Here is a 17,244-nt window from a genome sequence, read left to right on the forward strand (position 1 = left end):
ATGTTTGTGAATAAATGCCGAAGATTTAAAAGTTGGAATTAGTCCGGGCACAGTGGCTCATGCCTGTCATCCCAGCACTTTGGGAGGCTGAGGCGGGTGGATCACCTGAGGTCAGGAGTTGGAGACCAGCCTGGCCAACATGGCAAAAATAGTCTTTACTAAAAATACAAACAAAATTAGCTGGATGTGGTGGTAGGTGCCTGTAATCCCAGCTACTCAGGAGGCTGAGGCATGCGAATGTCCTGAAACTGCAAAGTGGAGGTTGCAGTGAACTGAAATCCCGCCACTGTACTCCAGCCTGGGCGACAGAGTGAGACTCTGTCTCAAAAAACAACAAACAAACAAAAAAATGAAGTTGGAATTAAAATATTTTGGAAACTATTGTATTTTATTAATATCTCTAATTTATACTGATGCTATAGTAAAATTATTTATTTACATGTTGAATTCCTCCGCTGAATGTCAACTCTTTAAGAGGACTCATTCACAGACCTCATACAAAGACATTCAATATTATGGAATGAATAAATGATTACCAAATCACTAAAAATATAAAGAGCAGAATAATGACTTTCAGCTTGAAATGGCTTCTTGAATATCAGTGTCCCTTTTAATTTTCCTAGAGGTACTTTTGAGACTTAACAACATTATTCCTGTTGTTTTTTCCTGTAAAAATAAAATTGTTATAATACAGAAAAATCCTGACTAGTACTCAGAAGTCTGAGGTACTTATATTTCATCCACTGTCACTATAAATATTTCTAACATACAAATTCAGCAAACAAGGGAAATGTTCACATTCCATAGTCATCAAAAAAAATACAAATTAAAGACCAAGTAAGCTACCATTTTATACCCAAGCAAACAAACATTTTAAAAATAAATTATATTTTAAAGCCTAGCCATTTGGGCAAAATTCTAATATAATCAACTCTACAGAACCACCTTTTTGTTTTAGAGAAAGTGAATCCCAAGAACCCACTTGGTATCTGTAAAAAGCTGAATCATAGAAACAAACCCCAGAAAAGGAATGAGTAATGTACAGCATTCTGTATTCTTTGCTACCTGTAGGATCTCCTTGTGGTCTGATGTTGATTTTGGTGAGTGGTTCAAGAGTTAAAAGCTATCTGAAGTCAAGGTATAAGGCAGGGGAAGAGAGTTAAAGATGAGCAACTTTAAGAACTAGAATGTGTACCACTCAGTTCTCTTTGGTCACCCAACTTAACAAAGTAAACTGCATGGGATTACACACTCCTTAGTGAAGACAGTGAGAATGACCTGAGTAAAACAGAGAAAATATTTCTCATTTTACATAATTAATTGTTACCAGAACTACACTTTGTTATTTGCAAGGAAGGCCCACTTCTACTTCTGTTGGCTTCAGCCTTAAAACTGGAGTAACAGTTATCAATACAAGTAGTCCTTTGGTGTGGCTGGGTGCAAATGGCAGTCGGCTCTCCCTTTCCCATCACCTGAAGCTACACAGACAAGGGCAGACTTTGGAGTATCTGCAGTATTTCAAAGAGCTTTGAAACCTGGATTATTTGTAATGGTGCCCACTGAAATTAAGTTTTATTGGCATTTTTATTCTCTTAGAATAAAATATTCTTTTAACTCTAAGGCACTGAGAAAATTCATTAAGAAAGAAATACAAGGCCAGGCACAGTGGCTCATGCCTGTAATTCCAGCACTTTGGGAGGTTGAGGTGGGTGGATCATGAGGTCAGGAGTTCAAGACCAACCTGGCCAACATGGTGAAACGTCGTCTTTACTAAAAATACAAAAAAATTAGCTGGGCTTGGTGGTGGGCACCTGTAATCCCAGTTACTCAAGAGGCTGAGGCAGGAGAATTGCTTGAACCCAGGAGGTGGAGGTTGTAGTGAGCTGAGACCACACCACTGCACTCCAGCCTGGGCAACAGAGTGAGGCTCCATCTCAAAAAAATAAATAGAAAGAAAGAAATACAAAGAAATGATGCATAAATACAAATGATGTACAACTTCATTCTTAAATAACTGAAAAACAAGATACTATTTTTTTTACCTATCAGGTTGTCAAAAGTTAAAGAGTTTGATAATAGCATCGCTAATCGAAGTGTAGAAAAACAGGCAATTACTTGCATATAGGTATGTAAAGAGAGACATACATACCACAACCTTCACTGTCTGTATTGGCAATAAAATGGAAACAGTGTAAGCATCCATCAATAAAGATATTATGGTTTGGATGTTTGTCCCCTTCAAATCTCACGTTGAACTGTAACCCCTGATGCTGGAGGTGTCTGGGTCATGGAGGAGGATCCCTCATGAATGTCTCAAATTCATGTGAGATCTGGTTGTTAAAAAGTTGGGACTCCCTCCCTTGTTTCCTCTCTTGCCATGTCACGCACTGGCACCCACTTTGTACTTCCACCATAATTGAAGACTTCCTGAGGCCTTACCAGAAGCAGATGCTAGAACCATGCTTCTTGTACAGCCTGCAGAACACTGAGCCAAAATATATCTTTTTTCTTTATGAATTACCCAGTCTCGAGTATTCCTTTATAGCAACACAAAGGGATTAACACAAAGGGACTAGTTAAATAACTGATTGTGCAGCCAAACAATGGCACACCAAGTAGCCCTTTAAAAAGAAGAGTAGGTCTGTATACGTTTATATTGAAAGATCAAGATGGATTAGCTAAAAAAGGCTTGTACAGAACAGTATATACACAATTCGATCCCTTTGCTTTATTTTGTTTTAAAGGATATACATATCTATCATTTTTATTGAATTCAACATTTATACGGAAGACCTATCTAATGTCCTAGCTTCATTTCTCTATTCCCTTTCATACCAAAACTTCAAAAAGTTGCCTACATATGCTATACTGTACACTTCATTCATCAATTCTTATTTATTCTTCAATCTGCTCCAAACTGGTTTCCACCCCTCATCACTGTAAATTGATGACACACTACAATCATCAGTGACCTCCACATTGCCACATCTGGCAGCCATTTCTCTGTTCCCAACTTACTGGTCTTTTCTGCATCATTTAAAAACTGACTGCTCTTTTCTTCTTGAAACACCGCTATCTGAACTAAATTTCTGAGTCCGGCATCCTATTATCTTTTCCATTTATACTTTTTCCTTGGGAAAAAATCATTCAGTCCCATGGTTTTAAATAACATTTCCTGAAATTTGTTAGTTCAGTCTGATCTCTCTGGTGATTTTTATACTAGTAAATCCAAGTCAATCTGACATTTTCACTTATACTTCTAACTTAATTAGAAGAAAAATTAGAATTTCTCTCACAGAACTTAAATTATTTCTCTCACTTCCAAAAATTATGATTTATGACTCCCCCAGTTTTCTCTCTTAGTAAATGGCACCACATACATGGAGTGCTCATGGCCAGTGTACCAATGGGTTACCCTTGATTCTATCTACCTTTGGATCCTCCATATCCCATCCATTAAGAAGTTCCACCGATTCTCTTCAATGTCCTACTCTGTACCTGGCTCTTTTGCCCCATGACAAAATGACACAAGTGACTGGTGACTCCCAATGCCTTTAGGGTTACATGCTAGCCATGTGAGGTTCTGTTCTCCATTTAAGTTACTTGTATAATTATACACATTATAATTTATAAGGTCTGACTCCTTGCTTGGATATGTAACATGACACAGCATAAACTAAATCATTCTAAAAATAGCATTCATCTAATTATCTGCCTATGGATTTCTAAAACCAGATGCCTAAATAGGCCCTTCATTTGTTGGCAGTTAAAGACAAAGTCTCTTACCCTCTTCTTCCCAGGCTCAGAAGCACGAGTATCATAATCATCGGGGAGCTGAAGATAATCCTCCATTCTGCTGGCAATGGCCTCCCAGTCACGTTTCCTTTTAGTACCAGTCCTCAAGCCATCCAACTTGTCTGAGGGACAAACACAGAGCCGCAGCATTAAGGAAGAGTGTGAGTTTGCACACCACACACACACAGGGGAAAAGAAGGCTGGAACACTTTCAGAGGGCATATCCACATTTCTGAGTGCAGCATCACTTGCAGATCCAAACTATATCTTCTTGGCTGATATAATATCAAGTTCTGTGCAATTTCCATTGTTTAGTATTCACACTGGTAGCCTTTATGTTTATGATGTTGGTTTAAGTAGCAAATATGGGCAAGGCAAGAAAAGGCACTTGGCTCCTGGCCTCCTTGTCCTCCCACCCACCACAGCTCTCATGTTCTGATGGCAAATGCAAAGTTGGGCTTTTCTAGACAGTGTCTTCCATTCTTTTTTTTCTTTAACACAATATTAACACCACCCATTTGATCTGCAATCATGTTTGATACTTTGTCATATGAAAAGCAGGAAGTACCAAGAACTTAATGAGCCAAGCCCACGTTTAAGGTTTTAAATGAACAGTTTTTTGGGGATTTTGGTTGCTGTGAGCGCATTCACCATGAATTAATGTTCATGAATAAGCTGACTATATGAGATCACCACTTTCTTTGGTTATACTATGAAGTGCTGTTGACCATCTCTGAGGCTAAGGGCTAGTGAGCCTGTTTTACCAGACCTGATAATTCTTTCTGAAGACTGAACCTGAGAGGGCTAGGCTTTCCAACAATTCAAAAACTGTAATCAATTAACGAATAGGGACTACAGATTCAGAAATTATGAGTTTAGGTGTCTTAAAGAAGAACACGCAATGAAAATGTGTTGAGTCTTTTATTGGTTATTAATAATTGATTTTGAATACTACATGTAGGATATTATGAGCTATATACATTCTTTGCTACAATGAAGTACTGAAGTTTTGAATCATCTGAAGTTATATAAACACACTAATATTAGGCAGGCCAAAGAGGAAAAGACTAAAACCTCAGAAACACAGCATAACCACACTTCACTGAATTCTATAAAGGGTGCAGAGTGTATATAATAAAAATCTTTTAGAGACCACGTTGGAGAGAACTTTGTATGAAAAGTGCAATGAAAGCAGCAGCAGAGAGGGTGAGTTTATGTTTAAAATATAAAAGTTTTACACACGACTGACTGTTACAAGCTTTAAAAACCAGTAAGATCTTGCATTTTTGGCAAAGTTTTTTGTTCCTAAGCCCCATTCCCATAAAAGTGATTATCATTGAAAAATCAGTAAGGCAAACTGCAACAGTTTATAAAACTCACAAAAATTTTAATCATCTCATTTTGGCAAAATTTTAACATGTATGGATTTGACAGATCCAGTCTTCTAATCTCTGGAATCACATGCTGTACCAAATGGCTCTATCTACATGTATAAGTACGGGCCATATTATACATGATCTCAAAGAAGTGACCCCTTGACTGCACAGGGACACAGGTTATGGTATTTGAAAACCAACGAAGTCCCACAAACAATAAAACTGTTCTCAGTTCAACAGTGTACAGTATTACCAGAAGAGAAAGAAGCTCCAACACACTTATTAAATAAACCTCAAAGGATTTCCAAACTTAATACGATAACTTTGACATTAACATACTTCAAAGTAAAAATTTCATTATTTCAATTCCAACCACAGAGCACAGCCAGGCAGCAATACAGAAGCACAGTGTGAAAACTGCAAGAACTTCGCCTTATACACTGGGTAAATATGACAGGAATTACAGTTGCAAACATGGAATTTCAGAAGAGCATGTATTTCTAGTCTGAGCACCCTTGTTGAATGTTTAATTTGAAATTTTATTGTGCAAACATGTTTAAAGTTTCCTTCTTGGGCCGAAGAAAGGCTCACACCTCTTCCACATGGCATACTGGAAACCAAACACACAAATGGATGGTATAAGGTGAGGGGAGAGAAATCTGGGGTGTTCATTACAGAAGAAAGACTGGTGTTCGATACACGCACACTAATGATTTTCAGAGATTTCAAAAGATGAAGTTTTAAGATGAAGATGAAGTTTTAAATCCAACTTGGTAGATCACAGAATTTTACCACATATTTGAAACAGTACGTATTATAGCACAACAGAAAAATTCCTTAGATACAGCTATGTATTTTCTAAATGTAAATGGTATTTCTGAAAATCTGTTCAAAGTAAACATACAAGGTTATGCACCTATACAAATAATAATTATATTCCAACTCTGAAGAGATGAATCTGACATGTAGAAAACCAATAAACAACTCATGAGTAGAGACAAATGACACTGAGATGAGAAAAGCAAAAGTGCTTTATATGAAGAAACCTAAATTAGGATGATAAGTCTCAAACATTCTAGCTTCACAGTATGACAAACTAAAAGCATGTCACTGGAGTTTAAGTAGCTTCAATGCTGAATCCTAGCACCTGATGTGGCAAGTAACAACCCACCCTTACATTAGGGTGCCTGTGTCCCAGCAGAGAAGAACCAGTCCGGTGGGACTGAAGGTGGGCCACAGGCAGCCATGTCCAACTCCATGCCAGGGGTAGCTTGGGCCTGCTCTGAACTGTTCTAAATCACAACACTTCCAATTTAACATTCAGGCACAGGCTGAACGGTATACTCTATTTAATGGGCACAGATCAAGAATCTGCAGTAAGATCAAACCAGCTGCTTGAAAGACTATAGGTAAGAATGTTCTCACTGGCAGACTCATTTGTGAATCAAAATTCCTCTGTTTCAGAGTCAACTGTTTTCGCTCAACATGTGACACTGCTAAAACTTAATACATTTCCACCCAGTATAATCATTCCCCAAGTGTAACTGAAGAATATTGGTAAAGTACTAAGAAAATTAAATTGTACATGGTAATCAAATTATATTAAATTTGTTACGATAAGGAAGGCAACATAAACAGGCTAATTCTCAAATACAAGATCCTCATGTTTTAGAGAAGAATCTTCTCAGTTGGCTCAATGGACCAGCATCAAAGTAGTAAGCACTTTCAAGAATGCACACTCAAATAGCCTTCCTCTGTGGCGGGATTAGCTCTCAATACAGTGGTGCAAGATACAAGTCCTTATATACGACATCACTGTCACTCTTGTTAAAAATAAATAAAAACCCAACTGCAAATACGTTAAAATTTATTTTCTAGATTTATTGTCAGATCTTCAGTGCCTTTTATTGAAATGGTTTATTTTAAAAATCCATTTCTGGAATTCATTGTCTACTATTCTGTCTCTAAAACAGTTTGTATAAAATGTACTTTCTGAGAAGCAAATGGTAGATGGGCCAGAACTTTTTCCAGAAATTCCAGTATTAATATGTATTCTTGAATAATCATCACAACTAAATTCCCTTTTCCTTTTAGAAACAGAAAGAGAGGTAAAAGATGGACTAGATTGAGTTTAAAACAGCATTACCCAGATTATGTGTTAAATGAGGCCTCTGAAGATTACATGTTTAGCTAATATTTATCACTTTTACATTCATCTTACCTATCTTTATGATCTCTCTTTGCCCCAAAAGATAATATGTAGAGAACAAGAAGAGAGAAGTGATCTTAGCATATTATGGGTTAGTCTAATGTACAGAACTTCACAGAGAGTTAATCTAATGTCGAAATAAGCAGAACTAAAGCATTATTATTATTTTAAAAGTATTTTCCAATTTTTATTTTCCCCCATATTTAATTGCATTTAAACATGTAAGTGCTTTAAGGGTCTCTGGAAGATGACAATTGGTTATTATTAAGATTTCCCACAGAGGGACAACTACTAGAATATGTCAAAAACCACTTCTTATTTTCACATGACACACACTAAAAAAAATTCTTTTTAGACTTTGACAAAAAGCACCCATACCAGTAATGTAATAATACAGTTTGTGGAACTAACTGTCTTTTAACACAGGACCTGGTCAACACCAACTGCTAACACAAATAGTTGGGGCAAATTAAAGGCATAACTTATGTAACTGCACGTAAAATGCACTACTCTGATGTCAGAAACACATGTCCTAAGCAATGAGGCAGCTAAATGACTCATATTTCTTGTATCAATTTAAGATACTTCACTGGTTTCTTTAGTTTTGGAGTATAATACCAGGAAAAGAAACAAAAACCCATAGTCATACTTCATAGTAAGGCTGATCTCAAAAAGTCTTTAGCACATTGTTTTAATTTTTATTAATACATCTTAATCAACATGTTAAATTGTTCTCTTTAAGCAAAGCAAAACTGAAAAAATATTCTGCAGTCTTCACCAACAAATTAACTAGAGGGAATCCATTGGACATGTATGACTTTTTTGTTTGACAGATAACTTCACATTAAGCAACTCCAAATTCTGATTTAGACAATCATTTAAACTGGTTTACCTTGGAATCTGGCATTAATGACTTGAAGAAAAATTTAAACTAAATCTTATAAAGTAGGCTCCTCAAAAACCTGAATTATATATCTACTTCTCTCTACTTAGAGACTCTCTTTTATTATACAAGGAGAATAAATGCCTTTTAATTAATTTTAAACGTTACATTATTATCATCTGAAGTTTTCATAATCAGGTTTAACTTCGGACTGCACTTATTCTTTTAAAAAAGAAACCTCATCAGCACCAACATTTCTGATTAATATAAAAGAATAGATTTTATAAATAACAATATTTTGTTGCTAAATTATCAAATAATATTTCTGGTTGACTCTAAAAACTTTAAATAGTATTGAAAGCAGTTCTTTTAAAGTACTTATCACTTTGTCCCAAGATATAACTAGTCAAACCAAAAGCTAGCAAAATAGATTGGAGGATCTAAGGTAGGCCAGGAATCTTTTGTTCAAGTAGAAGTTTTAGGAAATTTGTTCCTCTTATAGCAGAAAGATCTATGATCATTACCATCAGGTATCACATATAAAAACAGGAAAAAGGAAATACCCACCTAGCTTTGCCTCAGATGTGTCCATCTCCCATTTGCTTTTCGGAATGTAACCCTAAATCGTACACAGAGAGAAGCTCGAAGGGTTAGAAAGAGACACATACATGCATATCACTTTTGAACTGGAAAAGCATTAAAACTGGGAATGGATTCAGTTTCCACTGACTAGCTGTAAATATATCCTTAGGGGAAACACAATCTCATTATCTTTGAAGAAACTAAATGACCAAATTCACCAAACTTCACTGTCCACATTTCAGAGCAGTCACTTTAGAATAGTATCATGAAGGCGCTTTGAGGCAGCTACAGTTCAGGAATCATAATTGCAGTCTGAACAACAGCTGTGTAGCAAATACGATAAGAACGTACAGGTAGTTACTGTGCTAATATTAATATTATTCAGAGTAACAGAGAATTTGTAATACTAGCTAGGTTATCTTTTAAATACAACTGCTATTCTCAAGTGATAGTAGCCGTAAGGTCCAAAAAGTGTTCTTCAAGATAGTTACTTTATATTTCAGTAATTTTAAGTACTCAAAAGAAAGGGAAAGAATTGGTAGCACTTAACCCGATTACCCGATTATGAAGTTCAACTTCATTTTAAAATGACTCAATTCATTTATCAGTTAGAGCATACAAAGGCTAATTTTACTGAATCAATTTCAGAACATTTTTATTTTATCAGTTGAAAACTAGATTATTATTTCTGATGTTTTTTGAAATTATGTTTTCTTATTACATGAAAAACCAGAAATCTCCACTGGCAATTTACATCCTATATTTCATAAAATAACTAGGTGGCTTATTTCAAACTCACTCCCAAAAGATTTTCAAATTTCCCAATGTGCCTATTGAGCTATGCAGTAGTCATTTCTATTTATTCACCTAGCAAGTAGATACTCTGACCATGTGATTCCCCTTTACCTTCATTTAGACTCTGTTGTCTATTAGACCTAACATACAGAAACATTAATATTGGAAACTAGTAAATAGGACAGATTCATCAAGTGTCAGAATCTTCTTTTATGAATCAATCTATCTCTCTACTGTTGGGAATGTTCAAGTTCATGAAACAGACTGACACACAGGTAAAGTAAGTCGCAAAGCATTTTGAAGACTTCATGACAACAGCTTCTGTGTAAGAGTTTACTAGTCTGTAAGCCAGAACTAATAATTCATTTTCAACTTACTTACTAGGTAGTATTTTGGGTGATAAATTAAATATTTTCCAAATACATTTTTTAAGAACAAACCAAGACAAAGCTATGCTGAAGTGATAGTGCTGAAAGTACTGGGAATACTTATACAAGTTATATTTCAAAAATCATCTGAAAACTTTAAGCATCACAGGAATAACATATGTATAAATTTTATCTACTAGGTTCACTGAAGCATTAAAGGCGGCAAACTATCATACCAATGATCCCCTAAAAAGGATTCTCTTTACCAACAAAAGTTTGGATTTCACCCAGTAATATTAATTAGTGCAGAGTGGAAAATGCAAGGTTTACTGAGAATTCCATTTAAATGGTCTGAGTGGTTGGTATGAAACTTGCTCTTACCCTTGGTTAACATATTCTCCAAAAATCTTTTACTCTTGAAATAGACTCCAATAGTAAAAGATTTTTTTCAATTCTGTATCTTTGAATAGGTTAAGAGAAGTTTTATAACCAGGTTAGGCAAACAAGTGTATTCATTTCCCCCTGCTGGAACCATCCTTTGCTTCCTTTAAACTATATTATCCTTCCATTGCTTGAAATTGTATGCCACTTGGAAATAAAACAGATAATCCAGCAGGGTAGAATTCTAAGGCTTCCTTGCCATGCCACTGATGCAAAAATATAGTATTATAGTGTGTTTCACTTTAAAAAGTAATAGTACATTTAATTAAAAGTTCTCAAGTTTTGATCTACACCTACACAAGTCAGACGTTATGAACCGTATCTTGAACTGAAATCTCCACAAAAGAAAGACGGAGCTTCAGAAAGCTAAAACATTATAGACTTCTCACATGATCAGTTTCTAGTACACACGCTGCAAATGGCTAAAGAAGTCATTAGCCATATTCCAGAAGAGCGTGGACCTTTTAATGAATTTCCTGCCTACATTTTAAATTATATATGCCAAAATACAACTTAATTAAGAAAAATAGATTTAAAAAAACACATACTGAGACTCAAATGCCATTAACTTTAAACTTATTTTTTAATCCACATTTGAAATCTTGGAATGTAGAGGTTGACACCATCTTTATAAAAACACAGTTTTTATCAAGAGTCCTCTATATCACACATGGGTTAGATGGGACCACTACCTGGAGAGTCTGTGTACTCTAGGGGGTAGGTATCCGAGTTCTCACTTTGTACATTTTCAAAAGAATATGAGAAGCAACTTTAGCAAGGGCTCAAGTATTAAATAAACCAAGTAATATTCTGGATTTAAAAAGCAACACTATTCCAAGGCATTGCTAATCTCTGTACTTCATCAGCAAACACTGAAAAGTCAAGGTAACTCTATAGGTCGCATATTCTTGAATGACAGGGAAAGGCAAACATCTCTACAGAGGTGTGATCGAAAGCATTTTACATTAGGTACACAGAAACTTTGAACTCACACTATGTAAGCGTCTAATCCACCTAAGTAAAATCCATTGCCTAAACAGTCATTTAATTTTTTCCCATCAGTTAGGATAAAATGCAGAAGAACAAATCTAGTAGCCAATGGCAACCCTCTGCCTCCCCATTCAATAAGTTCTTCTGCCTCAGATGATAGAAACTCAATTTGGAGATCTTGTAGCAAAGAAGAGACAATTATGCATATGTTGGGTAGGCTGGGCCACATATCTGCTGGAATGTAAGAATGCCCTTTCATATGTAACTGATTTTCTTAAAGGTATACTCCCCTAAAACCACCCACAAATAGATGAGTACAAGAGTAAGTTTCTTAGCACTCTGTTAAAACTTTCTTTTAACACCACAGTAGAGGATTCTTTTGGTGTGGGGAAAAATAAAGAGTATCCAAAAGTCTCCTTGAAGATGATTTTGGAAACTTTTACCATTAAAGTGTATTTTCAACAGTAGTTGTCTGACCACAGATCTGAATTTAAACCTTCTTTAAGAATTTTAATAAAGAGACACTGTTCAAAGTGGTTGGTCTGTCTCCTACCAGTTCGCTTTCCTCTTCCTCTGCATCTTTCTTTTCTTCTTTCTGTTCTTCAATGTTTGCATCAAAATCTTCCATCTCAACCTACACCAACCATTTAAAAAAAAAAAACTGGGTTAACATATAGGAAAATGTTGACTCCCTCTTTGAGATCTGGAATGAACACAGTTGCCCAAAGCAAGACAGGCTCACTGTTACATACCAAGTAATTTTTAACACCTTAAATTTTGAAACAGAACTGATAAAAGACAGGATATTATTGCCTTTAATTTTCCTTGAATATCCATCTGCATAATTTCCTGTAAAATTAAGTATAAGTGCTAAGTAGACAGTTACCTATTTTGAATGCCCATGGATTACTAGAATTTCTTTTAAAATTCTTTAACAAGCATTTTTCCAATCAGGTAAAACATGTCAATGATTCAAATTTCAAAACATAAGAAAAAGTATAGTGAAAAGTAGGATGATATTGGAATGATATTGGGTGGCCCAGAGTGGTAGCAAGATGAGATGAGCAGATGAGTTACAGAGGCCATTAAAAGGTTAAACTGACTAAACTTGCTTGACTACATGACAGGTTTGAACACTGGCATAAAGGCAGAGTAAAAAGTCGGGGCCAGGTGCAGTGGCTCACGCTTGTAATCAAAGTACATTGGGAGGACAAGGCAGGTGGATCACAAGGTCAGGAGTTCGAGACCAGCCTGTCCAACATGATGAAATCCTGTCTCTACTAAAAATACAAAAATTAGGCAGGCATGGTGGTGGGCACCTGTAATCCCAGCTACTTGAGAGGCTGAGACAGGAGAATCGCTTGAACCCGGGAGGCAGAGGTTGCAGTGAGCCGAGATCATACCACTGTATTCCAGCCTGGGCAACAGAGTAAGACTTTGTCTCAAAAAAAAAAAAGAGTCAGGCCTGGGCACGGTGGCTCACACCTGTAATCCCAGCACTTTGGGAGGCTGAGGCAGGAGGATCGCTTGAGTCTAGGAGTTCTGGACCAGTCTGGGCAACTTAGTGAGACCCCCATCTCTAAAAAATAAAAATAAAAAATTAGCTGGGCACAGTGGCATATGCCTGTAGTCTCAGCTACTCAGGAGGCTGAGGTGAGAGGATCATTTGAACCCAGGAGTTGAGGCAGCAATGAGCTATGATCATGCTACCACACTCCAGCCTAGGCAACAGAGTCAGACTCTGTCTCAACAACAATGACAAAAGAGTCAGGAATAACTCCCAGAGTGCTGGTTTCAGCAATCAAGTGGTTAGGGTTCTAATTACTAAAACAGAGACTACTAAATGAGAAACAGGTTTGGATGAACTACATTTTGGATTGGTTGAGTTTGACGTATACTAAGATAATATATATTTTTTGTAGAGAATTTGGAAAATAATAGAAGAAGATTATAAAAATCACCTATACTCCCTCCATTCAGAAACATTACTGTCAAGATAGTAATATAACCCAGTCTAGACTTTATAACATTATATGGCACATAAGTGACAATCCAAGCTCCTAGAAAGATTCAGATGATCTATACAGAGGGTACAAAATAAAAACAGAGGCTAGGATAGAGCCCTAAAGAATGGGTAGCAGGAGAAGTCAGCAAAGGAGACTGAAAAGAGATAACCAAAAAAGTAAAAAGAAAACCAGAAGAATGTGAATTCACAAAAGCCAAGAGTAAAGTATGTTTTTTAAGAAGGTGGGCATAGTCAACTATGTTGGCTGCAAAATTAAACAATAAGAGAAATAAGAACTGTCCACTGTCATGGAGATAATTAGTGAGAAGGCTGCCAGACAACGATAGTGGCAGAAGCCAGAATGAAATAGGTTGAGGAGTGGCATGGGAGTTAAAAACACATAAAAGCACGGCTGGGCACCCCGGCTCACGTCTAATCCCAGCATTTTTGGAGATCTAGATGGGCAGATCACTTGAGGCCAGGAGTTCAAGACTAGTCTGGCCAACATCATGAAACTCTACTAAAGATATAAAACATAAGAATATAAAATTTAAGCCAGGTGCGGTGGCACATGGCTGTAATTCCAGCTACTCAGGGGGCTGAGGCATGAGAATCACTTGAACCCAGGAGGCAGAGGTTGCAGTGAGCCAAGATTGCACTACTGCACTCCATCCTGGCGACAGAGGGAGATTCCGTCTCCAAAAAAAAAAGTAAAAAAAAGGCAAATGACAATATTGGCAATAAACTCACTCAATGGAAGAGGTCAAACAAAATAGAAACACAAAACTGGCAAAAATAGAAAATTTCTCTTTCCATCACATTAATAATTGATTCAGGCAAGAACTACCAATGAATGAAAATCTGTTGGGGAACAGATATTAAGAGTCTCTCTCTACAGATTACTTATTAAAAAGAAAAACATAGAAAAATTTGTTAGATAACACCTTAACCAAGTAATCAGTGTTTAAACCACCAATAATGAGATAAATTGACACCATATGGCTCCTGGTGTGATGCACGGAGGGCACAGTATCACTTACATAGCATTCCTGCTGATGTTTAACCTGAACCTAAGCACATGGAAACAAACAGACAAATCCAAATGGAGGGGCATTCTACATAACAGGCCTAAACTCTTCATAAATTCTTCATTTTTCATGATAATGACAAGGCTGAGAAACTATATTTTGTATTAAAGGATTGAATCTTGGATTTTTGAAAATTTCTATAAGCTATGTGACAGGAACAACTGATGAAATATGAATATAAAATATATGTGAGATAATTCAAGAAATTTAATTCAGGAAATTTATACTACTTAATATAATATTTTATTAATATTAAATTTCCTGCATTTGATAACAGTTATAAAATCAAAAGACAATGTCCTTGTTCTTACAAGATACCTACTGATGTATTTAAGGGTGAAGGTTTATGAGGTCTACAACCTAATTCTCAAATGGTTCCACGAAAATAATGACATCATTAACAAGACTGTTAATAAGAATATATCCATACAAAGAAAAATGTGGCAAAATATTAGCTGTGATCTCAATGAAAGGCATATCAGTAGGTGTTCTTATATTAATACTATTCATGTAAGTTTTCTATCGGTTTTAAGTTTTTCAAAGCAAAAAGGTGAAAAAGTAATGTCATTTTGCATTGCATTTGAACCAAAGGATACTCACCTCTTCAATAGCAGCATCTTGCAGCAAAGAACGAATATCTAGACGCATCATGTGACGAGGCGCAGTTTCCCAGTGATCGGCCATCTATTGAAAAATATTGTTAAATATTAATTAAATTGTTAAATACTAATTTAATATTATAAAGTCTAACGGGCCAATTTCCTTTTTTTTTTGAGACAGGGTCTCACTCTGTCACCCAGGCTGGTGTGCAGCGGTGCAAACATGGCTCACTGCAGCCTTGACATTGCGGGCTCAAGTGATCTTCCTACCTCAGCCTCCCCAGTAGCTGGGACCACAGGCACTTGCCACAAGACCCAGCTAATTTTTGTGTTTTTTTGTACACAGAGGGTTTCACCACGTAGCCCAGGCTGATCGCAAACTCCCAGGCTCAAGCGATCTGCCCACCTCGGCCTCCCAAAGCACTGGGATTACAGGCGTGAGCCACCACGCCCAGCCATAACAGGCTAATTTCATGAAGAGCTAGGAAAAGAAACAAAGGAAGAGAAACATTTACTAACGCAGATAGGAAAGATATTATGGAAAAATAGAAAAAAAAAAAAAAAAAAAAGGAGGGGATAAATAGGAGCTTCCAGACAAGAGTGCTGATACAGATAATATGAAGTTTAGAGTACAGTCACACATCACTTAGCAATGGGCATACATTAGAAATGGATCATTAGGCAATTTGCCATTGTGTGAACATCACAGAGTATACTTATACAAACCTAGATGATAAAGCCTACTGCACATCTAGGCTACGAACTTGTACAGCATGTTAACGTACATAATACTGTAGGCAACTGTAAGTATTTGTGTATTTAAAGATATCTAAACATAGAAAAGGTACAGTAAAAATACATTATTATAATGTTATGGGACCACCATATATGTAGTCCTTCCTTGACCAAAACATTATTATGTAACGCATGATGGTACTTTATTAGTCCATGTTTCTGAAAATCACCTTATTTATTTCTTTAAGCTTTCTTCCATGAATATTTCTCTTGCCACAAGTCTGGTTATCTGCACTCATTTCAGCCAAATATACCTAAGCAAGAATGAATAACAATTAGGCAAAGATATATAACATTTACATGACAACACAAAGTACTTCAAAGTTCTTTAAGTTTCTACCTCAAATCCCTTGGTTTTTGCTGCACTCCAAAACTGGTCAAAATGCCTAACTCTGTCATTGATGGCATCCAGAATTATGAAGGGGAAAAAGCCATCATCCAGAGTCTTTTTGAAAGTTTTGAACATGCTGGTGCGGTAAGTCTCCTCCATCTCAGCTTCATATTCATATTCCATTACCTAAGGTCCCAAGAGATATATAATTAGCAAAAGCAAAGAATCATCCTAAGCTTTTCCCCTGATTAGCATTTGGACAGAGATGACTTTTAGTCTTTCCTTCACACCCAAGTACTAAAGTTTGTGTTCAGAAAACAGAGAAGTCCTTGCCCTCAAAAAAGCCACATTTCTCTCCAAACATGATTTCCTTTAAATACTATTAATGAATCAGAATGTGATCTGAGATGAATACCATACCTTCTTTTTTACTTTCTTTCCAGAATCTGGATCTTTTTCTTCTTTTTCCACTTCAGTGATGAAGTAATCATCCAGGCTTAGAACTCTGGGTGCAGGTCCTCCAAATTCTACCTCCTTATCCTAAGAATCATATAGTCAAGAAGGTTAAAATGAATTTATGGAATAAATTAATGTTCACACCAAAGTTCCTTCTTGTGGCTAAATAATATACAGTCTTCTGGTGCTTTCAAATCAAGCAGAGTCAAAAATGTTTCTCTGAGTAGAGCCAAATGTACATGGGACAACATCTACCACATGGGCCAACTCTAACAAATCAAATGGAAGACAATTCTATTGGTATCTTGTTGCTTGCTATTAATAAAAAGGCAAGTGACTACTAACACAAGCAACTGATTTTTCAGCTTTCCCATACTCACTCGAATAAGTTTTGCAACATGTGTCTTTCCACTGCCAGGTAATCCTCTCATTATAACAACAATCTGAAACAGAATAGACCAAAAAAAAAAAAAAAAAAAAGTCACTCAGAGAAAACTTTCTGCAATGAGATAATAGCTAACAATGACCTAC

General features: G+C 36.3%; 1 protein-coding gene across 3 annotated transcripts in view; it reads right to left on the reverse strand.

Moving 5' to 3' along the window:
- Window positions 1-17,244, reverse strand: part of YLPM1 (YLP motif containing 1) — a 73,141-nt gene that overhangs the window by 4,768 nt on the left and 51,129 nt on the right. Inside the window, exons 12-19 of one of the 3 annotated variants that reach the window (XM_032287856.1) lie at window positions 17,094-17,156; window positions 16,678-16,797; window positions 16,267-16,443; window positions 16,097-16,180; window positions 15,133-15,216; window positions 11,993-12,073; window positions 8,831-8,882; window positions 3,787-3,917 (exon numbers count right to left, since the gene is read on the reverse strand). In XM_032287856.1, the coding sequence (XP_032143747.1) occupies window positions 3,787-3,917; window positions 8,831-8,882; window positions 11,993-12,073; window positions 15,133-15,216; window positions 16,097-16,180; window positions 16,267-16,443; window positions 16,678-16,797; window positions 17,094-17,156 (792 nt within the window). Of the gene's footprint in view, window positions 1-3,786; window positions 3,918-4,697; window positions 5,782-8,830; window positions 8,883-11,992; window positions 12,074-15,132; window positions 15,217-16,096; window positions 16,181-16,266; window positions 16,444-16,677; window positions 16,798-17,093; window positions 17,157-17,244 lie in introns of those variants that run through there. The other 2 variants (XM_032287857.1, XR_004271784.1) reach the window with 2 other exon arrangements.

Source organism: Sapajus apella, unplaced genomic scaffold (assembly GCF_009761245.1).
Source record: "Sapajus apella isolate SASKATOON/1434 unplaced genomic scaffold, GSC_monkey_1.0 scaffold20, whole genome shotgun sequence".
NCBI classification, from domain to species: Eukaryota; Metazoa; Chordata; class Mammalia; order Primates; family Cebidae; genus Sapajus; species Sapajus apella.